A 20,304-nucleotide genomic window follows, 5' to 3' on the forward strand; every position below is an offset into this window, starting at 1 on the left:
TTGGGCTGCGGGTCTTCTTCCTCTTTGCTCTGCGTGGACTCTTATACTTACGCTTCGCTGTTGCTTGGACAATTTTTTCTTTACCTTCTCTTTCTGTAAAATACGCAAAGTTGAATTGAATCGCAGTCAAGCCACGCTGCGAGCGAGCTTTTATCGAGTATCTAACGATTATAATACACCCTATTTAAGTATACGCGATCGTATTCGCCGCCGGGAAATAAATCAACTGCGGCGCGCGGTAAATGATATAGGTATCCTAGAGAAACTCACATTTTATCAAATAGTACATATAGAGCGCTTATGCGCGATGATGATACACACGCGTGTCTATTGTGTAACTCTCTCGCAGAGAAGTCAAGATAATCCGAAGCTATTTGTTTTCCCATACGTGTCTTTTTTAATAGAGCAGTTTTCGTCGATCAATATGAAAAATTTCAAAGAAACTACAACAAGAGAGAACTCGAAACTCGCTGCACAATAATAGATGCCGCTATTAATAAATTTACGAACGATTTTTTATATTTTCGCGGCGAAGTCGAGCGTCAGAAATTTTACGGCATTTTACAACTGGTCTATCTTTGCTTCGTCAAATTGGGCTAAAGACTAGCTCTCAAGCGTGTGTGTGACTTCAGTCGAGAGCGAGAGTGACGCCTCGCTTTCCGAGGTGATTAAATGGCTTATATTTTCAAGAGTTAAAAGTTTTTTTTCTGTTCCTCCCTCGCCGCGGTGTCGCCCCGTAGTAAAATAAAAGACACAAGGTTCAAGAAAAATTACACAATTACCAGCGCGTCGGCCGATTTCCGAAAATAAAACCATCAGCGACCGATGAGGATCCATCCCTTTAAATAGGTACACACATCCGAGTTTCCTCCTCGGGATCACTTTCTACTGATGCACATCGGGAACGAGAAAAAGGGGAGACGAGAGTATAATATTGTAATAAACGGGAAGAACAGACCAAGGAGATCCTCTCGGCGCGTGTGCTCACACGTATATAGGTATACAAACTCATCGACGGGAGGTGGTGGTCTCCTTCTCTTATAAAGGAGCATCAGCTGTTCGAATTATGTATTATCGTTGGCCGCCGCCGCGGCAGATGTTCAGCAACCTGGACGCGCGCCGCTGCTCTGTTGCTCTCTCTCTCTCTCTCTCTCTCTCTCTCTCTCTCTCTCTCTCTCTCTCTCTCTCTCTCTCGCGCTGCACATTTTAACGTTTCTTGCGCTGCTTGTGTACCTTTTTCCGTTCGCTTCTTTATGCAGCGCTTTGTACTTAATTGTATTGGGCAGTTGCATGATTTTCGAAAATGAAATACTTTTGACTGTATTAACGCCTCGGCTTGATGCATCGGGAGATCGGTTTGGAAGATCGATCTCGAGATGAGATCTTTCTGCCGAGAGTAATCGTTCGGATTATGATGTTTCGCTGTTGACGTCTATAGCTGATTTTTTGTTTGATTTATGGAAGGAGCTTGAATTGATATTGTTGTTCGTATATTGTGTACGCAGAGCCGATTATTTATTTACGAACGAAGTTAATAATACAAGTTACATACCCGGCATATTTTCTGACGCGCGCGAAACTCGTAAATATATATTTAATCAATGCCATTGATTTGCGTGCGAGTCCCGGGCAAATATGTACATATCAATATAGAGAATGGCGAAAATTGCCGCGAAACATTTGCTCACTGTTATCCTCAAAATAATGAATCCACAGCGATTCGAAAAAATTCCCCAAAAACAAAATATAAAATTCCTTCCCCAGCACAAACCCCGAAGCGAGGAAAATCAAGAAAACAAACGATTCCCAAACACGCCGCAACGCCCCCGAGAACATCCGTAAAAAAGGGCACCCTCTACATACACACACACACACACACACACACACAGCAAAGAAAGAGCAAAAAAGTTTTCCGGATGTCGAACACACGCATCGGTCTGCACAGCCGGTCGGATTTTCCGTTACACGCGCCTGCAGTGCACACTATATATATACGATTCAGAAAAACGCAGCCGCCGCCGCGCTTATTCGAAAAAAAGAATGCGCGCAAGGGCAAACGCACACGAATACGCACTGCGAAGGGCAGTAGTTTGCTCGTACGTGCATACGAGAGACCGCAGAGTATGTAAGTGTGTCGCGGACAGACGGTGCATACAAGCCGACGATACGAGCGCATTACAATATGTTATTGTCGGTGCGGAGTGCACGAGCGCGCGGGGGAATATCGTGTGTAACGCGTAAAAAATTTGCGTTTTCGCGGAAAGCCAGACTGACTCGTATGTGTGTTATTATTCACGTGTACTTATACTACACACTTTCTGAAATTATCGACGAGCAGATGGACACGTGTTGATAGAGTGCAGCGGTTTTTCAAAGGCGTGTATGCCAATTTCCCAACGATTTTCAATAATTCAGAGAGCGAGCCTATGCTTTTCAGTCTATTAGAATATTAGTGTATAAGTCAGCGTTGAATATCAAATATAATACACAAACGCTAACACGTGCGTATAACACTTCTCCTATTACAAGGCGTCTCGAAGCCTCCCCCAGAAAAAAAGCAGCTCTCCCGGATCCTGAAACCTCCTATAGGAATCCAAAAACCCATCCCTCCCAAGGATGAAGTTCACATACCCGGCCGCGATCTGCATCGCGAGCGGTGTATAAAACGTGTATGAAATACCGTATTATTGTCGCAAAGGGCCTCAAAGGGCCGCACTGCAACTCGCGCGCATATTTTTATACCGCGCGGTACAGCCCGCGCTGTAGACGATCGTGTAGAGAGACGAGAAACGAGGCGCGTGTGCACGTGCGTGCATTTCTCTCTCTCTCTCTCTCTCTCTCTTTCTCCGAGCTTCTGTCTCCGAGGGCAGCTCTCGGCTCTGCATGAAGAGACAGCTGTGGGGCAGCTGGCAACGGTGCGCGTGCCACGAACCTATGGGGTCTCGGCGCGCGAACAGGGCCGAACCGTCCGATGGGCCCTTTGCTCTGTGTGTACGGCCGCTGCGAAGACTCGCTATACTGCAGTTTCGTGCCGATGGAATTGTGGAGCTCGACTATATGTGGGACATGCGTTTCGGTTGGATATGATCCGTAGAAATTGATTTGGCTTCATTTTACTGAGAATTCTGTAGCTTACGAAAATTGAGGATTGATTTTTTTCTGGACGCACAATATACTTTGTCAAAAGAGACAGGAGTTAAATATTTCATTTTGTATCGAATGCATTATCTTTATGCTGATGTACTTCACTTGTACAGCATTCTTACATACAGCAGAATTATTTTGGAACAATTTTTCACTTTTATTTTTATTTTATGAGAAAATTTGTGAATGAAAATTATTGTGTTACTTGCAGAGTATGTTAAGCAATTTTTTAAATATAAATTTCACTAAAACAGAAAAGACACTGAATTCAAAGAGCATTCTACATTTGAGAAGTAGAACCCGGTATGCGCTCGTAACACCGGCTTGCTGCAGCCCTGAGTGGCACTGTATCAGGGTAGCTGTAGGGTTAACCGGTTCGCGGATCTTAAACTACCGCACCACCCCATGAACTACTGTCGCGCTTAAGCGTATTTTTTTCGTTGACCTTGAATGTTTTTTTTCCTGTTTTGTAACTATATTTTTTTCAACTAACGCCTGTTTAAGAACTCGCTATAGTTTTGTAAATGGACAATTAGTTAATTTAATCACGTTTCAAACTAGTGTTTATGAAATTAAAAATCTAAAAATATTACTCAGGCATTGATCGTTCAACCTCATCACACTTTTTATACAGTAAATTCAAATTTCCTCATCCACAGGTCAATCGAATTCCCCTGTTTATCCATAACGCTTCTCTTTTACTCCCTGACTATAAATCCAATTCGAATATATAAATAGCAATTCCCTTTCGCATCAGTGAACTTGGAAGCAAAAACGTAACAAAAAGAAAGCAGCGTGCAGTGCGTCTTTGCTGCACACTCGTGCGAAGTACACTCTCGAGCTAGCAGTATAAGCTGATTGACAGCACTAACAGTCCCTTCCCCGCATGCGAAACATCAAAAGAGAGGCAAAACAGCCGTATATCGTGCCGGCGACTAATTACGCATAGCCTGTATAATACCGGCTCCAGACCGACCAGGTACACATACATATGGATAATCCACGCTCGTATATTGTATACCTGTTGAACAATGCGACCGAGTTTCGCTTCGTTTATAGAAACCGCACCGTGTGATTTCGCTCGTGGACGTTGCTTATAATATCGTTCTTGTCTAGCATCACTTTTTAAAAAATCGGCTCTGAAATTTCTCTACTGACACAGTTCACGCGGAAAAATCGACAGCTCGACACCTGAAAAATCGAACGCGCGATAACACTCATTACCCCAGAAAGAGCGCCAAGAAAGCGACAGTAGCAGTAGCCGCGCGAAACACGAGAAGCGCCGCCGTCGTCTCGGCAATAAAAGCTACGTCACACTATACATACATATAGGATACGTGTCCATACGTTTTCCTGCATAATAATATACCCATCCACGCGTCCGTGTATGCGTCGCCTTGCCTCGAGGGCGCGAGAGTTGCGGTTTCTCATCCGGCTCGACTCGACGAGTGCGAGAGAGAGAGAGAGAGAGAGAGAGAGAGAGAGAGAGAGAACGTCGTACACACATATAACCACTGCGGCCGATATCGTCGTACACAGGAAATAGTCCTGAAGCATCCTAGAGGATACAGGGCTATTGGGTTTCCAGAGTCTGAGGCCACTGCTGCAGTAAACCCCGAAGTGAATGGCACGGAAGGAAGGAAGGAAGAAGGGAGAGCTCGACCACGAAAAAGCTAGCGACGATGTGACAAAACGACGAGAGCGAGTATATGGGAGAGACGAGGAAAAAGAGCGCGAGGAACCGGAAATCTCAGGCCGTTCAACCCTGACGCCCTGATGCGCACCCGCGAGAGAGAGAGAGAGAGAGAGAGAGAGAGAGAGAGAGACGTATATTTAGATTTAAAAGGACCCGCTTCGAGACTCGCTTAGAGTTTCTGCAGCTCTGCTTCTAGGTCTAATCCGATTTTCGAGATCGCGAAGCTTTCTGGAAAAATCCTGAGATCTGCTGTGCTAAATAACTCGTTCACGCGATGCATCGCCGTAGACACTCGTCAATACGCAGTTTGATTAACGATCGATTAATCAATCGCGTAGAATTAATCCAACCGATTTCTTTGCCTACAATAATCCCCGCGTCATTAACCCCGCCATTACCCGAGACTGTCGTCTCAACCCCAACATTGTAGATAAATCACAAAGATCGACTCGTTTCTCCGAAAACCATACACGCTTCGCGAATGGAACTCGCGCGACTCCTATGCAGAAGCAACAGTCCGCGTGAAAGATGGCCCGCTTTGAAGTACGCGCGCGCAAGAGAGAGTATAAGTACCGGCGATGTAGAGCTGAGGAGAAAGACCGCGAGCATTCCGCGCGCGCACAATGCCGAGAGAGAGAGAGAGAGAGAGAGAGAGCTCGTGCTCCCGAAATAGTTTCTAGCGACTCGGCTGCCGATCTTCTCCAAAAATACGTCTCACCGCGGCTTTTTTCTTCCTTCTCCTCCCGACGACGGCGATGCTCACTCTCGTCGTTTATTTCTGCGTCGGGGTATGGCGACTAGTGTCTGCTGTGCGCACCTAGTGCAGAGCGAGAGGAAAAAGAAGAAGAAGAGAAAAAACGATCGCGCGAGTGGAGGCGCGAGGAATAATCGTTAAGTATGCGCACTCTCGAGAGCTGTCTTCTCCTCTCTCGGCAGCCACGCGTGCGTTTCGATATGCTGTGTATTGTGATTAACGAGTCGACGCTGTAGGATGATATGCTTGTTTGCTTTTTATCGGGAGCGAGCTGCTCGGCAACTGTGCAATCGTTGGGACACAATTGTTCAAATATATATAACGATCATGATGTGCGTTAGGTTTTTCGACGAAGAACACGCATGTGCAGCCTACTGGTACCTTTTTATTGAAATATACAAAACGTATGCTTTTAAGTCGATAATATTATAAGGTGAGAATTCGTTCCCTTTTATTAGGAAATGTACAAATACTAATCTCAACACTAGTGGTAATACGGAAAGCTGGGCTTGAAGCCGTTCAGCTGATCGATGGTATTGATGCCGTTGTTCAGGAAATCCAGAGGTTTGCCGAAGAAATCTTTGCTCTCCGCGGGATTCTGGTCGTAGCGGCTGTAGTAGTCGAAGAGCGACTGTGACTGCGACTGATCGTAATTGTCGTAGTTGGGCTGGAACTGCTGGCGGGATGGATTGCCACTGTTGAATCCCTGAAGTCTCGCTGGAACTGCGTTGGTGATGATGTCGGGCTGTTGGGTCGTGAACTGGACATTCGAAATGTCCTGTGGCTGTCCGCCGTAATAGTAGCCTGGATAGAAGCTTGGTTGACTTGGTTTGGTGGTACTGGTTGGCGGACTGGTCGGTGAACTAGTTGGCGGAGGAAGTGTTTCGGTGACGTTTTCGTTAGCTTCGGTCGTCATCGGGCTTTCCGTGATCTCCGGTGGAAAAAAGGTCTCGTCGGTCACATCTTCTGCCTCTCCACTTGTTTCGGTCGTGGTCGTAGTCGTAGTGGTAGTAGTAGCTCTGGTCGATGCAGTTGTTGCCTGTTTTGTAGTCGGACGTGTGGCTTTGTGAGTCGTGTGTGGTCTTTTTCTATGAGGCCTTTTTTCATGAGTTTGGCGGCTCTCGTCACTGATTCGTTGATTAATACCGCGGTTTAGTTTGAGCGTAGTTTCTTCGGCCGTCAGATCATCCATACTCGTGTCCTCGTTGTCGGCTATTATCGTAGACACGTCACCGAACGTAGAGGTTGTTTCGGGACCATCGGTGCTCATGATTTTCGTGGTCTGAAATAAACGTTAACGCGTGAGACCAGTGCATACAATTTAATACACTAATAAATAAAATCCATCACATTTATCTATGTACCTTGTCGGTGTGAAAGTCCTGCTTCTCCGTTTGCATCTCCACCTTATCGCTGCTCAAAATCCGATCCTCGTTCGGTATCTCGTTATCCGGTTCTTGAAGAAGCACCACGACGTCGCCGTCCTGCTGACTACTCACGGCTATAGGCAGACTCGTGGACAGCACAGAAGTGGTAGTCTCGGGTCTGCCGGTGCTACTCGTGGTTCCGGTACCAGCGAACCAATTGAAGGGATTCAGGGCGGCAGCGATGTAGCTCAAGGGATTGCGGAAGAAGATCGGCGTGGGTTCGTATACGGCGGCGAAGTACGGACCCCAACGCACCGGTGGAAAGTTGTAACTCGCCGAGAATCGCGTTGGTACTCTTTCGTAGAGAAGATCTTCGCGTTTTATGGGCAGTGGAACTGTGTCGGGTAGTCCCAGTCCTGCTAGGAAGGAGAATTTTCCAAGGAACCGAGCGTTTCTGTAGCTGGATTTGTTCGGCGGCTGGAGAGTGGTGGAGAGTTTCTTGGGATGGTTTGACGTCGGCACTGCGTCGACGAAGTTGGCTTTGGAAGAAATATTGTATTACATAATTAAGAGTGTTTCGGAAAGATAATATTTTGCATGATTTTACAAACATATACGTAAAACTCAAAGCTATTTCACAGTATATTCACCTGAAATATAATACTATACAAATCTGATTAACAAATAAACAAACTGAAATACTCACTCAACTGGTGCGACAAAACGAGCGCAAGGAACAAAAAACTCGACAAGGTTTTGGTTGCCGACATTTTAACTCTGTCAGGTGCGCTGAGAAACTAGAGAAAATAACGCGGAACACTTTGAGAAGGAGCGAAACATGCGGGCTTCGTCTGCCCCCATCGTTCAAAAAAAGGTTTGTAGAAAGTGTAAGCACTTGATAAAATATTCACCATAGCTCAAGATAAATTTATTAAAATTTCCTTATTTGTCGCAGTAGTTACGTGCGCACGCGTTACTTTTCTTTTTCTAAAGTAGTCCACGCGTTGATGTTGGTCATCTATATTACATTAAAGTTATATTGTTGCGGTGAAATGAGATCGTTACAAAGTAACAATTTTCAACTTTTTTATGAGTAAGTAAGCAAATTACTTTTAGATAAATACTTTTTCCGTTAACCGTTAAGGGTAAACAATTTAATAATTTGAAAAGTTTCAAAATTGTCTAAAAAGTTGCTTATTAGATATTACTGCACTAATAACAAATCACAAAACGTGAATATGAATTAGTGATTTATTCTTAACAATCGACTCTCGTAAAGCATTCAATTCAATCAGTAAATACCTATCGCGAATAATTTTGTTCATGAATTTTAAATTTCGCGCGCAAAACGATTGCAGCGCCATCTGCAACAGCAGACGAACGCGATCACTGGCGTGCGGAACGCGCACGGCGCAGACCACGCCGGCGATTTGTTGTTATTTTCAGATAGCACTTGCATCTTTGACATCAGAAGACTTCAAAATGCCTAACTCTAATTCAAGTTCCTCGTCTGCCAATGATGAAGTAAAGGAAGAACTGAGATCAGTTGCAGAAGCTGCTGCCAACGAATTTGCAACCCCCGACAAGCAGGAGGCGCGAGCTTTTTTACGAGAAAGGTTCCTGCGTGTAATTACCGGCATTGTGGGTAAGCATCATTTTGTTAATATCTTGACGTTTCTTTTTGTTGTAAATTGATTCTGTTCAATTTTCCAATCGCACATTGCGATGAAAACAAAACAGTTTTTACAAACGAATACGATTAACCTAAAAGAAATACAAATCAATAAATGTTATTGCAGGTAAGCCAGCAAAGTTTCACCTATATGAGAATACTAGCGTCACTGCTGAATTCCGAGGCTGTGATATCGATTTTTTGGAACTATATGTCAGAAACTTGACCACCCCATTAGGTACAATTCCAGAGGCTGTACTGAGAACCAATGATGTTATCCTTTTAGAAATGGAAAAAGTGTGAATAATAGATTTGTACTTTTTTCAATTGAATAACTTTATGAGAATCGTGTAAAAATTTTATTACATAACGTATTATAACTAAAATAAGAATTTTATTTACATTTGGTCTGGTTAAGAGCGACGCATACTCATCATTGTATTGATTTCTGAAATAATACGTCTTAGATGATCGATGATTTCTTTCAGCTGTCTGTTTTTAAGAACAAGTTGCTGCAATAAGAAATATATTCATGTATAAGTTGTATAAAATATTTTTACTTATAAGGTTTACAGAATGAATTGTACGTAAATGTTGGCTAAACTAGATTAATAAATTTTGCAACTTTCAACTAGAAGTTCTGTGCTGGTATTTTAATTAAAGTTGCATGCATTAAATAAACTATAAAAAGTACATACCTCCATTGCCTCTTTATGCTCCTCACAAGCAAGTCTGTAGGCTTCAGAGGCCTTTTTCTCATCGGACTTCATATCCCACTCTTCTTTAATAGGAATCAAACTTTCAATATGAGTGTACTCCATGCCTTGAAGTTGACAATTCTCATTGCATTTTTCATATATGACCCTTAAACGCTTGAAAAGTACAGTTGTGGTCTTTAGTTGTTCTTGGACTTTTAATTTCTTATCATTAGATAGATTTTGCCCTTGAGATGTGCCTGAAATAATTTGATGAAGGATTAGATCTAGCTCAATATGTGACTAGTATTAACACACGAGATCACAGTTAGAGTTTCACAAAAAATTGACAAACCATTAGGAGGCTGAATGACTTTCAATGTTTGAAAGAGCTCCTGCATTCTGGAAACAATCTCCTGCACTGTTTCTTGTCCCAGTTTACATAGACTGGCTGTGTTCAAATCTCTGGTGGGCGGCCTTGGAGCAGGAGGCTGAGACTGAGGAACTGGTATTTGAGGTGTGGTGGGCGTACCAACCACCTGATTATTTTGTTGTGCTAATGCAGCCTGCTGCTGCTGTTGCAAGTGCATTTGTTGCTGATGCTGCATTTGCTGCTGCATAGGTTGCTGTTGAGCCATAACTTGCTGAGCATTTAGCATGCCTAATGCATTTGGACTCACTCCTGCTCCTACTCCGCCTCCAAACTGTTGAGGACTCACCATACCTGCAAATATTTATCATTAGTTTTTCTTTTTATGAGAAAAGCAAAAGTGTATACTTTGATATCACCTTGCTGAGGACCCATTAAACCAGAAACCATTTGTCCTCCACCAAATTGATTACGCATTGTGTTTTGCTGGGCATTTGGGAAGCCCGTGGGGAAAGGATGCTGTTGCCCAGCCATTTCGAGACAGTAATTGGAAAATCTGCGAATGATATGTTTTATGATTAAAAAATTCATGTATAAAAATTAAACTGTTTGACAAGTTTTATTAATGTAGAGCTGAAGCTATATTTCAAATTAAATTCAAGTATTCTTTTTAAGTAAATTTACGTAAAAAGCAGAAAAATCAATAACTTAGGCAGGCTACAAAATCATTAGAGGACAGATCATTTTGTGAGTATAACAGATTAATATGCACGATTTACTTACTAAAATTGAATTTTCCTGTGCTACGCCTCAATCCCCCACTTTAATAAGTATCTAAACTTCGAGTTTATTTACATTTTAGGTAGTTTTTATGGAATCTCTCTTTAAATTACAAACTATTCTACTGACCACTGTCAGTAATGAAATTTGAGGTTATATTTGACGTAGCGGTGTTGAGTCGGTGTTTTGGTAACTTTCGAGTCTCCGATTGTCGCCACACGTTGGCGTCAGTGGCCGAGGTAAAAAACACTGGTAAAGTAGAAACTCGTCATTTCAAATCTACAATCGATAACAGTTGTAACATTCGATGGCAATAAATTTTCAAAATGTGTTGAAGAATAACTATTTGAATCTAATTTACTTTACCTCTCTTCTTTTCTTTATACAAATGCGAGTTAAAAAGCGATCTTTATAAAAAAGTAATGATCGGATATTGTACGTGAAGCTGATGGTTTCAATGACGCCTATATTTGAAACGCTTTGATATTTATTTAATATTTGACTTGTGTAATAAGATACGATTTGAATATTTTAAAAATCGAAATGAATCAAATATGTTGTATTACAGTGTGATGTTCATGTTTTTATAAAAAGAATAATAAATTAAGCGCGCTGGATAGTTAACATCCAATGATGAAGAATTGGATGATAAAAACGATTTTCGGCCATAGATAAAATATTTTAAATTTTATAATAGTGTTAACAATAAAAAATCAAAATAATTCTTTTAGAATTGCTTTACTATATATAAAATCAGTTACAAAATATTCACATTCAAATCAATTAATTCATTACATACTTGATGAATATAATAAAAACTTTTGTACTAAATTATATGTATCGTTGGTATTTATAAAACATTTGATGCTTGCAGAGAGACGAATACTTATTCTTCTGTTAAGTAAAAACTGAAACATTCCCGAAGCTGCAAAGCTGGAGTCGTATAAGTAGTCGATTATATCCTAACGTGTCCTAGCCATTAACTTTTTTTGTACATCTTCTAAATTTATTGCCGTTTAGTCTGTGAGCACAATTTTAATTTAGTATTAATGTACCTCTCTATATAAAGCACTGTATAATGGGCTATAACTTTCGTATATATAATTACTCGCAGATAATTGCAAGTTTTTTTCCGAGATTTTATACGTATAGACATTGGAAAATATCAGAACATTCAGAAACTACAACATTTTGACTAGTATTCATAAAACTCATTTATTTTCTTTCTTTTCTTTGATCTCTTGCGTGAGTTTCTTGATGTCGATTTTGTCCAGTGGCGAAGTTTTGGCGAGCTGAAACAAATGCAAAAGACGCGTTTGTTGTAAAGAACAAGATATAAAACTATATTCAAACTATTATTAATTCTTCACCTTCATAACAACGGATTCTTTTTCAGTGGGTTTGTCTTTTGGTGGAAAATTGCTCTTCTCTTGAGGGAAATCGTAAATTAATTGTTTCGGCGGCATCGGTGGATTGGCGTTCTCACGAGATGAATTTTCTTCATTGGAATGCAACGAGACGTCGTTTCTATCGTTCAAGTCATCCCGAATATTCTGCACAAACAGAGAAAGAAATTCAAGTTACAAGTCTGAAAAATAGAGGATTAGATATAGGAAGGGGAGTTTTCAGGAAATTTGTTTACCTTTAATATGCCAGAAGATTCGTGGAAAGCTTCGGCTAAAGCTGGATTAATTTCTTCTAAGGGCTGGTCGCCATGCCTTATGTACACAGGAATATAGCCAGGAATTTCTGGTAAATATTGCAGTGGTAGAGCGTCTGGAAGAAGATTAATGTGTTACTACTTTTATGCTTTATAAGTTTCAGTAGCTGCGAATTCAAACTTATTTTATTCAGTTGTAAGAATTTAGTATTGAGATTTAAAATGCTGCTATTGTATTTTATAATTTTTTTTTTTCAAAATTTCTTACGCATTCGTATGCATTATTCTATGACTATTTTGACCAATTAAGCGAGTGTACGCATTGTAATTTTCAATGCATTGTTATTGACCTCTCGTTATTAATCATTAAATCATCGAGGATGTTTACATAAGTTATTTTCACTGTTCAGCAGAAAGTATTAAGTAAACGATAAGAGATACCTCACGTTAGATACTACTTCTGAAATATAAATTTCATAAATGCCACGTTTCGAGTACAAACAATAACGCATGACAAATCTCGAAAAATTACACAGAGGTGATATCATTCATAGAATCATGATTACTGTGACATCATAATGAATCCATTTGAATAAAATTTTGCGTTCAGCGATAAACCGAGAATCTCATTCATCGCACTGAAGTTAAACAGTTACTTATCGCACAAATTCACTAACGCGAAAATATCAAAATCGCGTCCATCGTTTCGCTCCGCTATCGCGGATGTACAAATCTCGTTCACAAGCCAAGCCGTTCCGATGGCCTATTTAACCGGCATCTCGACCTACATTCACTTCCGAACGCCCACAATTCACAGACACTGCAAACTCAATACCGTACAGGCAGCACTTGTCTCAAGCCTTGCACGAATAACAATAAAAAAAGGAAAAAATAAAGAAATCATCACAAAACACGCGTTTAAAAAGCATCTCCACAATCCAAAGGAGCACACCCCGCAGCATTAGAAAGCAAAACCGAACGAATCCAGTCGGTGCATAGCAGCATCCAAAACTCACTGGCATGGGCGAGAAGGAGCAGAAGAAGAGTACTAGCGAAAAGTGGTGATGAGAACGCCATCACACGCAGCATGCCGCCGGATCGCATCTCTCCTGTCCGCGGGATGCCTTCGTACTGGGCCGCTGGACCGGCGCACTTTCAGCTTTATACCGTCTCTCCCTTTTTTCGCCCTCTCTCTCTCTCTCTCTCTCTCTCTCTCTCTCTCACTCGCGCGCGCTCTTTCTTTCTCTTTCGCGCATCAGAGAGAGAGAGAGAGAGAGAGAGAGAGAGAGAGAGAGAGAGAGAGAGAGAGGAGAGTAGGAGGGACTGCCGCTGCCGGTGCGTATAATGTACCCCCGGAGTTCCGTTAATGTTTCGGCAAAAAGACATTTGAGAGAGACTCTTCTTTTTTCTCTCTCTCTCCCTCGTCTCTCTTCTCTCCGATATCCTCGACGTTATTACACACATGAGCGCAGGCCTGGTTCGTCTCGACTCGAGGGAGGTTGTTTTCGGCGATGACCGACAAGCGCATAATACCCGGTTTCGCCGAGCCGATTTCGGGGAGGATGTAAATTGGCGGGTATAATTTTTCGACGGTTTTCCAGAGACGGGGAGCAGTTCTCGCGTGTGCTTTAATTAGCCGCGTGATTTGTCGCTGAGAACGAATTAAGGTTGGAATTGGTGCGCGCCGGTACTTTGCGTAAGTTATGTGACAAGTTGGCGCGTTATGTTGCGAGTCGGGTGTGTAAGTACTGTGTGCGCGATGATTAACTTTTACTCTTACGTAAGCTTTTTGTCATCGACCAACGAGTACCGCTGCTGCGATTGCGCCTGAGTTTTACGGGCTTTTTAAAGATTCCATGTGTATTCATGCACACAGCTCTTGTACCGCAAATTAAAGCGCGTTGCTAAGCAGAATTCAGCTCGATATCACACTCGCGCGCGAAGTAATTTGCAGGATTTTAAATCCTATACACACGTTGGGAATACGGCTAGCGCCGCTCATTAGTGTATATCAATTATATAAAAGCGGCGATTGCGATACACCGTTAGACTACATTGCTCTCGCCCCGATGCGTGATTTATCGCTTTTTGCACGATTTTATTAACGACTTTTTGTACGCGTACGCGTCGTTTCTGTGCCGCGAGCGACCAGAATATATCTCGTGCCAGAGTTGTTGTCTTTTTCCGAAGCTAGAAAGGCGTAAATTGTATGCATATACATCGACGAGCTTAAATGGAGCACTCAAAAGTATGCTACTCAAATATTGACCGCATAGAGAGGAGTATAAAACTTCTTTATCTGCGCCTCGAAGTTTTCTCAATCTCGCGAGACACGTATACTTGAGAGAAAAAGCCCGACGCTATAAACTCGCTCACCATGTGTAGCGAGGCCCATAAAGTTTAATTAAAAAATTCGCCACGAGTTTGGTATCCGAAAGTCGTATAACGCTTAAATTGGATTTTCGCAACGGAGAGAAAAAGCAGACGATCGATTATAGAGTATATTAGAGTTCGAGCGTGCGCGCGCGCGCGCGAAACAGAGACGTTAAGTGCAGCACAATCGGCGTGTAATTTTCACAATCGATCGCGAGCCTGGATTCCGCGGTGTCTCCTTACCATCCGTCTACCTATATGTCTCTGATCGAGTGAAAGTCTCTCCAGCTGTAACAGCATTTTTTAACTCCAGGGTCGCGCGATCCTTCGATCGATAAGAAAAATAAGCATCGAGTGAGAGAGGAAGCTGCGCGTACCGATAGGAGATCGGTAATTACCGACGAATTCTTTTCGAGGAATAATTTCACACTGTATACGCTAGACAGGAATATTGTAACTATGCGCGCGAAACGTCGGCGTGTCTGGTTTCTCGCGTTCCTAGTCGGTTGTCTCATGCTATGCGCGAGCGACGCATCCCTGCGCGATGATTCAGGAGGAGTTTGACGGGATTGATAATGACTTCATTATACCGATTTTTTTCTCGTGTCGCGCCAAAGCTAGCTAGGAATATACAGAGAGCTTGAGTTATTGGACGGCGGCGGCTTGCGGAGAAAAGGCTTTTCTCGCGTCGGCACAAGGCGTCTTTTTCTTGCGCCGCGCGACTTAAGGTGTTTTCGAACAATGCGCAATAAGTCTCTTTGTTTTTGAGCTCTCGTGCTGTTGCTCGCTACTTATTTTTTTGAAAGAGCTACGCATGAGATTTCGTGGAAGATTCGTTCGGTTGAATTCGTTGTTCCTTTTTACAGCCGTACATTGTGTACCCTATGATGAAATTTATTACAGCTCGTTCGCGAAACAAGTTGCGATGAAAAAAAGTACACGATATCTTGAGCTCTACGACTTCCTAAACCGTTAAGTAGAAATCGAAGGTTACAGGAAGATGATGCGCGATTAAATATAAGGATGAACCGAGACAGCTAAGGTCAAAGGCCGCGTTAAGCAAACACGAGACTTAAAATAGATCAGAGTCATCATCTTCGTCATTATGTGTATTCGAATTTAAATTAAGCATCGGTCTTTTACTGCTTTTTGATTCGAGGAATTTTTTTATAACTTCAATTCTACAGAACACATCTTGATTTCCAAGCATTGGGCATTACAATCGTTATTGCGTTATTGTAATCAGTGTAATCCTTGCGTAATCGGTGTACAGTTACTGCGAAACGTCCAATCCTTTTTCCTCGATTTGTAATCGTCTCTAAATCTCTAAGTATCTGTACCATAGAAGCAAACGTCTACAGTTAAACGATCTACAATCGTTTTATCTTTGCGCCGTACAGAAAAAGTAAACGAAATTCACGGACGTGCAGAAACTTTTCAGAAAATCCTAATCGATCGTCCGATAAGCTCACACAGCCATTGCTCTAATTAAAAGCGATATATAGAGGAAGTGCGCTAGCGCGCGGGAGAAAAAGAGAGTCGGCGAACACGGCAGAGAGAAGAGAAAGAAGCTCGCAACGCGCGAAATTGCCGAGCAAACTTCTTGGATTTCCTGGACAACAAAAGATAATCGATCGGCCGTTAAACCCATAATACCACGGCGGCTATATATGTGTGTGTGATACCTGCGAGCGCAAAATAACAAGCGCTGCAGGTATTACACCGCGTGCAGCGGCAGCTCACGGCTAAAAGTCCGCGCAAATCGGCCATATCCCATAATAGAATCGTCGGAGCTAGACGGTGTGAGTGCGTGTGCAGCGCAAAAAAAGGAAACAGACGATAGGAGGAGAGAAACGCTGGGAGGGCAAAAAAGCAAGAGGCTTGTAACGGTAGCTCTCTCTCTCTCTCTCTCTCTCTCTCTCTCTCTCTCTCTCTCTCTTTCTCTCGCTCTCGCGGGTAATAAGAGAAGGAGAGATGCTGGAAGAGAGTCCGCGAGGCGGGATATATAGACTCGTTAAAGAACGACTGCCATATAACCTTGCCAAAGAGATTATAAGGATGCTCTCTCTCGTTTTAGCCTTCGTAGTTTAACGCCGATATGTCGGCTGCTCCCCTTTCGGCCTCGACGCCGCATCCTCCTTCCGAAGTCGCGAAAGTCTTCTTTGATCCACGTCGAGTTTTCCTTCCTCCAGGTGTGCCCGAGTCCATATGTATGCGGGAAGAGTTCGCGCGCTGCCATCACCTGTCTACTTTGGATTTCTTGGCGAGAGTCGCTAATTTTCACTTCCAAGTGTGCAGCGCATCGCTCGTTGTAGAGCGATGCGATTGATTTCGAAACGTTTCTTCGCGAGTGGAGAAATTTGCTTTGTATACATTTGAGAGTTCTTTAGAAGGTAAATTGGTGTGTGATAGGGATCTCGAATGAGCCGCTTTAGTTCGAAATTCGAAAAGAAGGAAATACTGAGTGTAAACGTAAGTAGGTGCAGGAGGACGAGTATGACCTACATCGTTGTGTGTTTTAGAGGCGGAATCGGAACGACGATTAAAAATCGTTGTTCGTACAATGGAGGAGATTGATATCTTGAGAAAAGGTTAAAACTTGAGCTTAATTGCCTTAAAAATGAAAATTTAAATGGACGTAAGAAGAAACTACTTGGTTGCTTAGAAAGGTGAAAGGTGTCGATGTGTGTCAGGCGAAAGTTCACTATTATGATTAACGGGAACTAAACCTCAAATACAGTCAAATAAATGTGCATGTATTAGCATTTAAGTACTGATATATTTCGATTTTGAACGCGATACTGGAATTTTTAAAATTGATAGATTTGCAATACTTTTATACTTACATGTGCAAAGTATGATATTTAATTCTAAAACGTTTCTAGTTTCAAATGATAGAACATATTAAGTATTACGTAATTGAATATTTCTTAACAATGACCTGACTATTATAATATAATTTTTTATGTTTAGCTAAGTTTGTCTTATTTTCAATGGGACACTACGTTGTAAGTAGAAGACTGTCAGTTGCATTATATTGTTTAGAAAGTGTACGATGAGAGGAAAAATTTGGTCCCTTATTAAGGAATCAATTTATTTTTAATTAAGAAAGTGTTATAGTTTGATTATTCAAGGCTCTGATTCACTACTGCAAAATGTGAACAGCACCGTTCAATATTTTGCGAGAGTAGACTATAAAAATTGAGTAAAATGTCAGAAAATTTGTTACGTACGCAAAAATTGTCTCTAGAGAGTTCTATTAGTATGTTAAAACTCTAGTAGATTTAGGAGCCTTATATATAGTATTTGCAAGCTTTTAAATCAGGGGTAGTTGCATAATTCTTTGAAATCGAGAATCGACATCCATAGCTGTTTTAATTTTATAGAATCATTTGACAGCGAATCCCTTGTATTATTGTTTAAATATTGAGTTGCTTTGCAGAAGATGTTTATTAGTTAAGTTAACGTTTTTTTATGATTTTACTTCACGATCTTTCTAGTACTTAAAACTGCTAAAGCTTGAAGATTTCCACAACGTTCAACTTTTCGAAACATTTTAAATCGCCTATTCTGGCCAGACAGTAAAAGTCAAAATGAAGTTGGTTACATTGGTATTGTTATTGTACGAGCTCCAATACATCCAGGTGGAAAATGGTCTTTTAACTTTGATTAAGAAATTCAAACTCCGTAAGATAATATTAATTTAATCTTCTACTATTTGCTTATTGTTATATTGTTACGATTAATTAAAAATTATTTATTATAATTATTTAGAATATAAAATGACGAATCCGAACTTAAAGTAATTAGAGGAATATCAAAAAGTTACTGAATTGATCGAAACGTTAATGATACAAAGTAATATAATAAATTGCATACATACAATGTATAACATGGGTTCATCATATTAAGAAATAATACAGTTTAAAAATGAATTCAAGAAACATATTTGGATATTAAACCGAATATAGCTTAAAAAATATTAAATACTAATTAATTATGCGTACATAGGTTTTTGTAAACAAATTTTTATCAAACGTATTGAAGAAAATCATGTGAAAACTTGTCCTGCTATCTAATTTTGTACGGAAGAATGGGCTTTAATACGCTTGACTGCTTTTAATAAAGATTATTTAATAAAGGCTATTTAATAAAGATTACAAAATTTCTATAGTTTATAATATCAAACAAAATCCTTATTGAAAATACAATGTGCTTCGAAAAGTCATTTTGTATTTAATAAAAATTTTGCATATTTTGACTAAAAATGCATCAAAAACACGCAAGAAAAACCGTACGAAAAAGCTTCTACGGTAGACGAACATAAATACTGCAGCCCCGCCGATTCACAAGCGTGCACTTAATTCTGTTTCGCCTCTGCAAAACAAGCAATTTCCTACCTCACTGTCTTGTCAAATTGGGCACCAACTAATTGGCTGTCCAAGAAACCTCTCTATACACAAGCTTCTTTCGCAGTCGCATACACGCTTATTTTTCGCATGCGAAAGCGGACCTCAGGGCGTAATACGGCAGTATCGAGCCAAGCAATTTCGGAAACGACGTGTTCATTTTTTGTTTCAACTAACACGCATCGATCCATCGGCCACTAACCGCGTGCGCTGCAAAACCGGTTCTCTCTCGCGATCCAGATCCAATTGCCCGGTCATCCGCCGCTCTTAACACGGAGACCGGCTGCTACTGATATTTCGCCCCTTTATGAAAAAACGGTAAAAAGAGAGACTGAGAAGCGTGTAATTTGCATCACAAAATCGAGGAGCCTGCGATTAGCCGATATTAAGTAGTGATTTTTGTCGACGGTTTGTGCGATTCTCCGCAGCCATTATGCGTTCTGTTGGAGATGCTGGAAAGACTTCTGCATTATTCAAGGTACATTCGATCTTTTTGCCTCTCTCGAAGGTATACGCAGGCATAATTGAGACCAACGGGTCTGTTGTGTCCCTACATGTAAAGCGCTACGCTTTAATCTTTAGACAGACGCTCATTATGACGCACTTTATAGTATACCGGGCTAGGTAGCGTAAAGTCTAGCCGCCATTTGGGTTTTCCCAACCGTCATTTCTAGGTATCATAAAATATCTCCGTCGCTGGGGTTTTTCGACCCTAATAAAAAGATCAGCGCCATTATCCATAGCAGTACGAGGATTTTGTACCCAACAACTACTCCGAACTACTCCGCCTACCTGAGCCCCTCTAAGGTTCATACTCTCAAAAACTCCATACCTGGTCTAATCCTCTCGCTGACGCAAATAGCACGTTTTTCCGCCATCATCCCCTCTTTTACCTATTCCAACTACAGCATCGCTAGTCCTCAGCAACATCTACCCGACGGATACAAAACAGAACTATGTAACCTCTGAACACACAAGACCTCTGGGTCTCCGAACACAACTTTGTACATAGTATAGAATTTGTTAGAATACATTTAAGTGTTAAACATCATCCATACACGTTTCCACTTTCCACTTTACGATTCCAGAAAGATCTACTTTCATCAAAAAATAACTTTTACCCACGCGTCAACAGGGTCCATTTTTCTTCCTAACTATATACAGCGAAAAAATATCAATTCAAAATCTTCGACTAGAAGGCAGGTTTACAGTTAGCAGGCTTCTTCGTATGGAGTACAATTTCCATTCGCGCGACACCTGACTTACCGCTCTGTTGTACACGTCGTCGGAGTTTATGCGCTTGCCCTTCGCCGATGTGTACGCACGAGTGTAGATGTAGTTGTTTTACCGCAAAATATTGTCGGTGAATGGCGTTACCTAAGCA

At 41.4% G+C, this 20,304-nt stretch overlaps 4 protein-coding genes across 4 annotated transcripts; 1 reads left to right on the forward strand and 3 right to left on the reverse strand.

Annotated features, from left to right (window-relative positions):
- Positions 1-5,959: 5,959 nt before the first annotated feature.
- LOC100679232 (salivary glue protein Sgs-3-like) lies at positions 5,960-8,224 on the reverse strand. The gene is made up of 2 exons (XM_016983103.2): positions 6,959-8,224; positions 5,960-6,876 (listed from the first exon to the last, which is right to left on the reverse strand). Exons 1-2 carry the CDS (start codon positions 6,992-6,994, stop codon positions 6,079-6,081), a joined length of 834 nt encoding a protein of 277 aa, XP_016838592.1. The 5' UTR covers positions 6,995-8,224; the 3' UTR covers positions 5,960-6,078.
- A 219-nt stretch (positions 8,225-8,443) lies between these two features.
- On the forward strand, positions 8,444-8,936 carry Gemin7 (gem (nuclear organelle) associated protein 7). The gene is made up of 2 exons (NM_001134448.1): positions 8,444-8,606; positions 8,761-8,936. Exons 1-2 carry the CDS (start codon positions 8,444-8,446, stop codon positions 8,934-8,936), a joined length of 339 nt encoding a protein of 112 aa, NP_001127920.1.
- A 15-nt stretch (positions 8,937-8,951) lies between these two features.
- Positions 8,952-10,721, reverse strand: LOC100122530 (mediator of RNA polymerase II transcription subunit 30). The gene is made up of 5 exons (XM_008219591.4): positions 10,482-10,721; positions 10,118-10,254; positions 9,684-10,052; positions 9,332-9,588; positions 8,952-9,145 (listed from the first exon to the last, which is right to left on the reverse strand). The coding sequence occupies exons 2-5, from the start codon at positions 10,230-10,232 to the stop codon at positions 9,047-9,049; spliced, it is 840 nt and encodes a 279-aa protein (XP_008217813.1). The 5' UTR covers positions 10,233-10,254; positions 10,482-10,721; the 3' UTR covers positions 8,952-9,046.
- Positions 10,722-11,200: 479 nt separating this feature from the next.
- On the reverse strand, positions 11,201-13,339 carry LOC100122515. The gene is made up of 4 exons (XM_001607307.6): positions 13,155-13,339; positions 12,121-12,254; positions 11,849-12,031; positions 11,201-11,770 (listed from the first exon to the last, which is right to left on the reverse strand). Exons 1-4 carry the CDS (start codon positions 13,240-13,242, stop codon positions 11,690-11,692), a joined length of 486 nt encoding a protein of 161 aa, XP_001607357.1. The 5' UTR covers positions 13,243-13,339; the 3' UTR covers positions 11,201-11,689.
- Between the last annotated feature and the right edge of the window lie 6,965 nt (positions 13,340-20,304).

The sequence above is a fragment of the Nasonia vitripennis genome, chromosome 2 (genome assembly GCF_009193385.2).
Source record: "Nasonia vitripennis strain AsymCx chromosome 2, Nvit_psr_1.1, whole genome shotgun sequence".
Lineage (NCBI taxonomy): Eukaryota > Metazoa > Arthropoda > Insecta > Hymenoptera > Pteromalidae > Nasonia > Nasonia vitripennis.

What these genes read in the sequence shown, in the direction of transcription:
- Gemin7 (NM_001134448.1), top strand. Translation starts at nt 8,444, where the DNA reads ATGCCTAACTCTAATTCAAGTTCCTCGTCTGCCAATGATGAAGTAAAG. An exon ending in TGTAATTACCGGCATTGTGG is followed by an intron (nt 8,607 to 8,760) that starts GTAAGCATCATT and finishes ATGTTATTGCAG; the next exon opens with GTAAGCCAGCAAAGTTTCAC.
- LOC100122515 (XM_001607307.6), bottom strand. Translation starts at nt 13,242, where the DNA reads ATGCGATCCGGCGGCATGCTGCGTGTGATGGCGTTCTCATCACCACTT. An exon ending in GCTCCTTCTCGCCCATGCCA is followed by an intron (nt 12,255 to 13,154) that starts GTGAGTTTTGGA and finishes ATCTTCTTCCAG; the next exon opens with ACGCTCTACCACTGCAATAT. An exon ending in AATCTTCTGGCATATTAAAG is followed by an intron (nt 12,032 to 12,120) that starts GTAAACAAATTT and finishes CTGTTTGTGCAG; the next exon opens with AATATTCGGGATGACTTGAA.
- LOC100122530 (XM_008219591.4), bottom strand. Translation starts at nt 10,232, where the DNA reads ATGGCTGGGCAACAGCATCCTTTCCCCACGGGCTTCCCAAATGCCCAG. An exon ending in TTTAATGGGTCCTCAGCAAG is followed by an intron (nt 10,053 to 10,117) that starts GTGATATCAAAG and finishes AAATATTTGCAG; the next exon opens with GTATGGTGAGTCCTCAACAG. An exon ending in AGCATAAAGAGGCAATGGAG is followed by an intron (nt 9,146 to 9,331) that starts GTATGTACTTTT and finishes TTCTTATTGCAG; the next exon opens with CAACTTGTTCTTAAAAACAG.
- LOC100679232 (XM_016983103.2), bottom strand. Translation starts at nt 6,994, where the DNA reads ATGCAAACGGAGAAGCAGGACTTTCACACCGACAAG. An exon ending in AGGACTTTCACACCGACAAG is followed by an intron (nt 6,877 to 6,958) that starts GTACATAGATAA and finishes CGTTTATTTCAG; the next exon opens with ACCACGAAAATCATGAGCAC.